At 34.0% G+C, this 10,000-nt stretch overlaps 1 protein-coding gene across 1 annotated transcript in view; it reads left to right on the top strand.

The window, feature by feature from the left end:
- LOC137642713 (uncharacterized) overlaps positions 1 to 10,000 on the top strand; it is a 181,181-nt gene that overhangs the window by 165,647 nt on the left and 5,534 nt on the right. Inside the window, 6 exon segments of the mRNA XM_068375517.1 lie at positions 1,017 to 1,228; positions 2,617 to 2,808; positions 7,807 to 7,902; positions 8,782 to 8,802; positions 8,804 to 9,010; positions 9,644 to 9,793. Of these exon segments, the coding sequence (XP_068231618.1) occupies positions 1,017 to 1,228; positions 2,617 to 2,808; positions 7,807 to 7,902; positions 8,782 to 8,802; positions 8,804 to 9,010; positions 9,644 to 9,793 (878 nt within the window).

Below are 10,000 nucleotides of genomic sequence, written 5' to 3'. Positions count from 1 at the left end.
AGAAATTTATTTAATGAATAAAATAAAAATGCCTAGCTTCCGTGCGTGACGTAATCTCAATACTCCCAAATGAATGCACAGGACGCTGAAGTAAATTCATGAATAATCACGTGGACTGAATGTATAATAGAGTCTAGTTTCCAGAGAGGCCTTAAGTCGGTTAGGGAATGTTCCTTAACCATAAATAAGCCTCACTTTTACTAGATATACTGACAAATGATTATTATAAAAAAAGAGTTTCCGTGTCTTTCCGTCATCATTCATTGCCATGTACATTATTATCCTGCCTTAATTGTTCTCAGCTGCTTCCCACAGAATTATAGTTTTTTTCTGTCTTGTTTTTATTTTATATATATATATATATATATATATATATATATATATGTATGTATGTATGTATGTATATATGTGTGTATATATATATAAAAATATATATATACATATATATATGTGTATATATATATATGTATATATATATATATATATAAATAGAGAGAGAGAGAGAGAGAGAGAGAGAGAGAGAGAGAGAGAGAGAGAGAGAGAGAGAGAGAGAGAGAGAGAAGCTAGTATGTCAGTTGATGTACATATTTGCAAATTAGTGTTTTAATATGAAAAGTTCCTAAGCTAAACGTTCCATCTGGTTTCAATAGACTCACGAAATTACTTCAACTCAATATCTTATAATTTTTTACACGGAGTCGTAATAAGATAAATTCTAATGAATCTTTGATACTACTCAAACAAGATGAATATGAATATCTCATCTAAATTCAGTTGTCTTGCTACAATCACGAACATGAAGATGAGGATGATGGCTGTTGAAATTCTCAACTTCTGTTAATTTTACTATGACCATTGATAATTCTGTTACTTTTACTATTATCATTGATAATAACAATAAATATTATAATTTGTACAGCTAAAACCTCTATTTTTCAACTCTAATGTCGATATCCTCATAAGAATTAAAGCTAACATAATCCTCCTCATCTTAAGACCATTCTTCGACTTCGCAGGGGATTTCGGAGCAATGGGCATGAGGGGAGGCAATGGCCACTCGGGCCATTCGTCGCGGCCGCAGTCGGCTGCATCACGCCCACCATCAGCTGTTTCACGCCCGACATCAGCTGCTTCCCGCCTATCAGCACCAGGCCATCCTCTCCTCCGCTCTCATACCCAGGCACAGACGACGCCCGCAGCAAGTCCAGCAACTATGTTACCTGCTCAGGTATGGTCTCGTGAGTGTTCTAATTAAGGAATGCTGATTCTTTATGAATAATAATATACCTATTCTGCACACACACACACACACACACACACACACACACACACACACACACACACACACACCCACCAGATTTATACTAGCACAATGGATCCAGACAATGAACTTATTTTTTTCAATTCGCTAATATATGTTGATTAGGCATTTTCTGAAATGTTGAATCCGGACAGATAAATAAAATGACGAGAGTCTGATACCTCGGTTGGATTCTAACTGGGGTGAGAGAAGTTCCTGCCCAGCGATTTACAATCATACTCTCACGAATGATCAGAATTTGTTTCAGGTTCTGTGCATGTACAGCATTTGAATAATAAACAACAGTATGCAGATTATGATTACATATGGTATCGGACGAATTCAGATAAAGTGGTGGAACTAGATTTTTTAATTTATTTTCAAAATTTGGATTCTGTGTTTTCAATGGAAAGAATATCCACATGTACTAGAGAATCGTGAATATTACGACTCCATTCCCTAGGTCCACCGCCACAATTTATACTTTTAACCACTGAATCGATTCTTTCCATATAACCAAACTATCTCTAAATACTGATCCAGCCTTACGTATTTGTTAACATTCTTTTATGAATCTCCAGATTTTTCACCTTTTGTATTCTGATTATTCCTTATATACCATGCAAGCATTTTTAGCTATTTAATCTATTTTTCTCATTCGTATTCCATACGGATACCTCACTTCTATAAAGGACAGTTGAATCATTAATCCCATCATAGATTCCCACTTCGACTTTCCTAAGCAGTCCAAGTGTCTTCCCACATTTTGCATATTCACTGATTCCTTTCTTATTTCATCCTTTCTGAGACGCCTATTCTCTATTCTCTTATCCTACTGTCATGCATTAGAATTAATCCCAAACATGGGTCAAATGCTTCTATTCTTTTACCTTGCATATTAACTTTCATCTCTTCATCTGCTTGGTTTCACTTCTTAACATTATAATTGTTCACATTCAGTCATATGTTTCTCCTCTTCCAAATTCGTTTCAAGTTCTATTACTGGGTTCTTCAATTTCTCTTCATTATCCTGAATCAGTGCCAATTATCTGCAACGTCTCTTACATTATTGTCATATTTACTCTATGTTGCATATACAGTAAATCTCAGACATAGACAAGATCCCTAAAATTACAAAATGCCATTTTTGCACTTAGCAACGAATTAAGTACCATCTCTCTCTCTCTCTCTCTCTCTCTCTCTCTCTCTCTCTCTCTCTCTCTCTCTCTCTCTCTCTCTCTCTCTCTCTCTCTCTCTCTCTCTCTCTCTCTCTCTCTCTCTCTTAATTCATTACCCTATGTCCCTTACCCCTCTAGGTTAGTGATAACGAACTCGATGAGACATACTACGAATACGACATGGACGCCCGTGGACACTACTTCATCCCGCCCGTCATCCCTCCTCTTTACGACCGCCCTATAGCTGCTCCCACGCCCATGTCCACTCGTTGCAATACGCCTGTTTGGGATAACGACATGGAGAAGAGAGTCAGGTTTTTGGAACCAGAGGTAAGCTATTTTACTTATTATTATTATTATTATTAATATTATTATTATTATTGTTGTTGTTGTTGTTGTTGTTATTTTGTTGTTGTGAGGATTCTTGTATAAGTGCAGGTGGAGTTCATATAATATATATAAATATATATATATGTATATATATATATATATATATATATATATATATATATATATATATATATACAGTATATATACAATTATATATATATATATATATATATATATATATATATATATATATATATATATAATGTCTGTATTTATACAAAATAATTGCGCTTCCGCAAGTCACAGTCAAAGATGAATAATTGATTGATTGATTAATTTGAGGTTTTCTGTTCATATACATGAATTTTAACAAACGTCCAATTTAATTCAATAAAGTTCTTTTACGGAAGAAATTGCTGCATAAAACGAAAATATAAGGAAAGAAATAGCTTTATGGTATCCTGGTCTGACTTAATTTCCTTCGACCGAGTTTCCGACCTGCGAGAGTCCCAGCTCGTGATGAAGGTGCCTAGGGTATCATAACCAGGGCTTCTTTACAGCTACCTGTAGCTCTTGATTACCCTCTTCATTTCACCTGGTTGGGCTATTTTATACACTTAGCTTAATTAGATTTAGGTACACTTAGTGATAGTTTGATATGTTCTCTCTCTCTCTCTAACTCTCTCTCTCTCTCTCTCTCTCTCTCTCTCTCTCTCTCTCTCTCTCTCTCTCTCTCTCTCTCTAATGTCATGTAGCTTAGTTCATATAATAATCTTTTTTTATATTTTTGGTCATATCATTAGCAAACCTACTTTAGATGCGGAAAACAAATTCCCAAACACAACAGTCAAGAATTCTCAAGTTCCAGGTTATATTAATTACTCATTCATTTATTGTTTAATGGAAAATGGCAGATTTGTTTGCCCGTGTTTATGCAAACGAACTTGTCCTTATAGGAAAATCATTGCAAATTATATATTCACTTATCTTCAATATGGTTTTCTGATTCCATAAATATTAAAGAAATGTAACATTTACGCATTCATCTTTTTTTTTTTTTTTTTTTTTTTTTTTTTTTTTTTTTTTTTTTTTTTTTTTTGTTCAGTTACTTCAAATTTCAGCATCAAGAACTGGACATTCGTTCGGAAACTTATTCATTTATATACGTTAAGAATTCCACATATTCCAGTACATGTTCTTTCAGCCATTTCATTTGCTTTTTCAGTGTCTTCAGCAGATATGCATGTTTATCTTTTAAGACATTGTTGCTCAATCATGAGTTGGTGAACCCTTCAGTGGTTTTCGATATAGTTCCATTAGTTATTTCATCGTATCAGTTTCGCTCCTACATAATATCATGTGTACATTATTAATGGTAATAATTAAGTGTTTAGTGACTATCATAATTCATAAGTTTTCATTTGTATCAGCTGTATTTCCATTGCATGAATAAATATTATCGGTTTATAACTATTTTGTGTTCAGTGACAGGTTAATGGAAATAATTGTCAGTAAACTGACAGCTTTAAGGCATGTAATAGGAAATCGTTGAGAACTTGGGCAGGTTGTTAGTAACAGTGATAATAGCAATCTTGATATTGCATTGCTGGAACGAAAACTTTACATGGAAAAAATGAAATCATTATATTTTCTATTAGTAATATCTTGACTATTCTACCCAGCTGATTCGTTTCAGATCAGGTATATGTTATTAGCAGACAATTATAAATCAAAATTAAATCATTATATTTTTTACTATTAATATCTTGACTATTTTATCCCACTGATTCTTTTCAGATCAGTCTATTTGTTTTATGTTATTAGCAGACAATTATAAATCAAAATTTAATCATTATATTTTTTTACTAGTAATATCTTAACTATTTCATTTAGCTGATTCTTTTCAGATATATCATTTGTATTATGTTATAAGCAGACAATTATAGATCTTATTTCTCCAATGACTATGTTGATGACTTTAATATATTAACTTTTAAGCTTTCCAAAGTTGAAATGTTAAAATCTAATCTCTGACGCTGATTGCGTAGCATTCCCATTTATTTGATCGACCATTTTCAACATCCTAATAAAAAACATGATTTTTTTTTCATTACTGGTTATTTTGAGTATGCAATATCAGAAAGAAAATGGTATCTGTTTGATAGGCATTTGTTATAGATTATAGAGGGACAATTAACTCAAGGTCTGTAGAATAGATCTTGGTTAAACTAAGGTTTCTCATTTAAAAAATATCGTGTTGCTGCTCTTCTCTTGTCTCTTTATGCTTGTTTGTCTTTAATATTTTGCATTTTCCCTATTATTCAAAAGGAATCCTTTTTTTAGGACTGTCACCTGATGCATTTTTATTTATTTATTTTTTTTTTTTTTTGCGACGCCATGTTACATAAAGTCAATCATTCTGTCTGTCTTTTAAATTACACGAGTTAATTTCGTTTATCTAATTTGAAAAATTTCATCGAGCTGGATAACAGTTACTTAGTATGTGTGAAAAGACCCACCTCAAGCATTGAATAAAAAAAAAAAAAAAGTGTCAAATTTACTCAAGGTAGGTTAAAATATTTTTAGCTTCACAGACAAAAACTAAAACAGATTTACTTACATATTTTTACTTTCTTTATGCCAAATTATTCTCGCATTTAGTCACTATCACTTGTGGAATCATACCTGTTCGACTCAGATGTTTACAAGTGTTGAAAAATAGCTGTATCAGTAATGGTTGTAATAATGTTTCCTAAATTTAAGGGCTTTTAGACTAGTGATGATTTATTACTATGCTTTTCTTGAACGTTTAACCCAGCAAGAAAACGACAGCGAATACGGTGACGAGGACGGTAAGGAAGGAATCGAACACTGTTTCCCAAGGGAATCCGCTGTCACAAGATTATATGAGGAAGCAAGTATTTTTTTTCATAGCCGATTTCCATTTTGCCTAACGCTTCATGCAAGGACTCTAGACATATCCACTTTCGTTCCGGGAGTCGAAGGATACTGTTTTGTTTATAAAATAGCGATAGGACGCTTGTGAAAGGGGTTTAAAGGCTGCTCATGAATGGTAGAGGGAAGGGACAGTGACAATGCCCTCGAGACAGGACAATGCCCTAGCCGCCTCCTCACCCAAATTAAGACCAGTGAGGGCCAGGCAATGACCACTGAGGACTCAGCAGATAGGCTTATTGGCTCCCCCAAACCCACCATCATTAGCTCACGAGGGTGGTGAGGTTGCAGACACTACAAGAAATTATCGAGTTTGAGCGGGACCCGATCTCCCATCCAGCATATTGCAAGGCAGGGACGTTTCCAATAGGCCACCACAACCCTCAAACTAAGGAGGCAAGACAGAATTTTTGAAGGATACTATATCCTGTATAGATGTACTAGGATATATTCTAGAAACCGTTTCCTACGCTAAGGAGGTCCTCCAAGATCACCTTAGGATAACATATCCTTTATGAAATAGTGCTTGGATACTATTAGATACTCTTCATGAAACTAGAGTGGACTTCTATTGTTGTGTACAGTATTATTCTGCATATAATATTGCTAAAACAACTTTTAGATTTCGTCACTGAAAGATATCATCAATTAAGAATAACGCTAGAACACTTCAGTTTCATATTCACAAATTAAAATAGAATATTTTATTTAAAAAAGCCACGAATTCGAGGACAGAAGTATATCTTTATAACGTATTTAATTCCTTTCAATTTGTTTTCCTATTCAACTGGGTTAGATACTGAGGTAAATACATTTGCATTTCAGCGGGCCAAGAAGCATAATCCCCCGAAATTCTTTTCAATCTGGATAAAACTTGGCTCACATTTAAGAAAATCTTCTAAATACAGAAGGGAATATAACCCTCTTTCACAAAGGATTACTCAATAGCTTCGGAATGAGTTAAGACTTACGTTGAAGAATATTGTTTAAAAATACAGAATAAAGTCTGATATTCATTTAAGAAATATAACTTCAGAATTTCGGAAAGGAACGACCGAAACATGAAAATTACATAACTTCCAAATATAATGTGAAAAAAAAGAGATTACTGAACCTGGTAATACGAAAAGTCTATAATGTAATCAATTTCATAACTGCCATAGAACACAAATATATATATGACAGGAAAGATAATTAAACAATGAAGGGAAAATCCAATTTGAAAATTGACTTGACTTACCCTTGCCATGATATGGTGATGCATTTTGTTGAAGGCCAAGTATTAAGAATAGAATGCTTACTATTCATTTATAATCTTCTAACTTATTAGCGTTTTGTTGAGGACGATTAGCTGATCCTTATGTACACTGTATGTTTAGAAAAAAAGCGTTGGTCATACATGTAACAGAGGCCTTTGCTCAAGATGGGTGGAAATGTTACAAAATCCATCATAGGTATATTTTTAAGCAAAACAATAATTAGAAGGAAAATAAAAGCTACGATATTTGTACATTTATAGAACATGTTTGTAGGCTAATAGGCTTTCATTCCCTCAACTCCAACATGTTACTTGGAGGCAAATGGGTTTTAGATTTTGTTTACCCAGAGAAAACATCCATTTATTTTGGGGTAATAATTTCACAATATGAGAATATTGAACAACTGGACATTCATATGAACATAGATTATCTATATGTTTATTCAATTTCAGTAGCTTAATTCATATGAACATGAATTATTTATATATTTTATTTTTTCAATTTTAGTAACCTAATTCATATGTACTGACCACATCCATAATTAGATAACAGCCTATATGCCATTCATTTAATTTTGTACGTTTTTACTTAATCATCTTTATAATAAAAAAAATATTCGTTAATCTTAAAAAATCCAATAAACCAGTAAGTGTTCACTGACCAATTTCACGAAGAAACGAAAACCATTCAGAATTTAATCAAACTAAGCACAGCCAAAATGATACGGTAACAGACCTATGACTCTTGTATGAATACTTAGAAATATATCATTATTATTTTTTAGGTAGTTGGCGAGAATCCATCACGGCCACCTAGCGTCAGTTCTCAATACTCGAACGTTCTCAAGAACTCCACCAGGTTTGCCTTCCAACCGCCTCAGGTGAGACAAAGGATTGAAAATATTAGTACTTCTGCAGTGATCTTAAATAGCCAAAATGAAGTGCCCACAGTCTAAAATTATATTTATTAGGAAATATTCGTTGCTACTCTGATTATGTGATTAATTATTGATGTCCTCAGGATTAGCTTATTTACTTTATTTCTTTTCATGTTGATTTGTCTTTAGGAAAGACAATAAACTCTTAAAAGAGGAAGTTTCAAATGCTTTCAACTTTTCATGTCGCTCTTGATTTGTCTTCTTTATGTGTTTTTTTTATATCAGTGGTATAGTGTACATGAAAATATATCAAAACATTCAATAAGGTCACTGAATGTTGCAACAAGTGTTGCATGCACTTCATTGAGGTAAGTATATATATATATATATATATATATATATATATATATATATATATATGTGTGTGTGTGTGTGTGTATATATATATAATATATATATATATATATATATATATATATATGTGTGTGTGTGTATGTATGTATGTATTGTATATATATATATATATATATATATATATATATATATATATATATATATATGATATATATATATATGTATATATATATATATATGTGTGTGTGTATGTGTGTGTGTATGTGTGTGTGTGACCTTTTTTTGGAGCAGTCCATGTTCATTTGTAACCTATCGAATTTAGGGTCAGTGATGAATCACTTAATAACTTAATGGTCTTTGTGGTTTAATCCATGCGAATTATGTTATCAATATCATTAAAATGATAATTACCAAAATGACATTGAAAAAGTTCATCATCAGAATGTTTTACATTATTAAAATGGTAATTAAAAGAAGAGATCCACATAATGCAACACTGACTACCCCCTCCCCCCCCCCCCTCCGCAGGATATGCTTGGAGACGGCCTACCCCCACAATCCTCGCTACTGCAACTGCCCCTGTCACTTCTTCCCTTGCGGCCGTCGAAGCATAGGCATACAGGTCAAGAGGACCGACCCACCGGATCCTCGCCCTCGGCACTACAGGCTCTTCCTCACGCCCACCACCCGTGGGCTGGACGACGTCACCTTCGGAAGCAAATCCCTCAGCTTTGCGACTAGAGCTCTTCTTTCTCAGGTGATTCAGAACTGTACAGAATCTTGTTGGTTATATTTTGTGAAGTTTGTTTAGTACTTTTTATATGGTACTGGGGAGGGAGTGAGGAGGGCTTGGGAGGAACCTGTTAAGGGAGAAGATCGAGAGGGAGGCATAGAATTATTAGCAAGATAAGATGAAGGATGATAGGGAGGCATAGAATTAGATAGCAAGATAAGATGAAGGATGATAGGGAGGCATAGAATTAGATAGCAAGATAAGATGAAGGATGATAGGGAGGCATAGAATTAGATAGCAAGATAAGATGAAGGATGATATGGAGAGAAAAAGCTTGGTAGAAGAGGATGCCATTGAAGAGGGCTCATTAGGCAACCGACCCCTTAATGTAGGGATAACGGTGGGGAAAGAAGTTTATACGATACTGAGGCTCTGATTATTAAAGTTGTATAATGATTCTCGTTTAAATTGAATTATGGAATGCGTTTTGGTGATGTTTCTCATTTAACGTAGAGTAGAAAATTGCTGTAATATTTGTTTCATATAAATTTGGGTGATCATTCAATGCAGCTAAGGATGACTTTCACTACTCTAAGGAGCCTCCTTTATTTTCAAGTATCGCTCCCTTCCTGTACGTAATACTTAACACCCTTTTAGGTTGGCCTATTGGTCTTGGTCATAGCTTGGTGGGTGGCGGGGGCAGCCATATTCTCCGCGGTGGAAGGCACAGCGGAGACCGAAACAGTCAACAACATGGCATCGCTTAGAACAGATTTAGTTCTTGGATTGGCTACGGAACTTCGTCAGGTAAGTGGACGAACTAATGTTTTATTTCCTTTATAACGTCTCCCTGTAAGATTGATTTAATATTTCTAAAATAGTGTTTGTTTTAATTGAATCCTTATTTTTATCTACAATTTTTTATGCTTAACCCTCTCTCTCTCTCTCTCTCTCTCTCTCTCTCTCTCTCTCTCTCTCTCTCTCTCTCTCTCTCTCTCTCTCCTTAAAATTTAC

Source organism: Palaemon carinicauda, chromosome 6, assembly GCF_036898095.1.
Source record: "Palaemon carinicauda isolate YSFRI2023 chromosome 6, ASM3689809v2, whole genome shotgun sequence".
Taxonomy (NCBI): Eukaryota; Metazoa; Arthropoda; class Malacostraca; order Decapoda; family Palaemonidae; genus Palaemon; species Palaemon carinicauda.
Note: the sequence above shows the minus strand (reverse complement) of the source record. Positions and strands in the feature narration are given on the sequence as shown.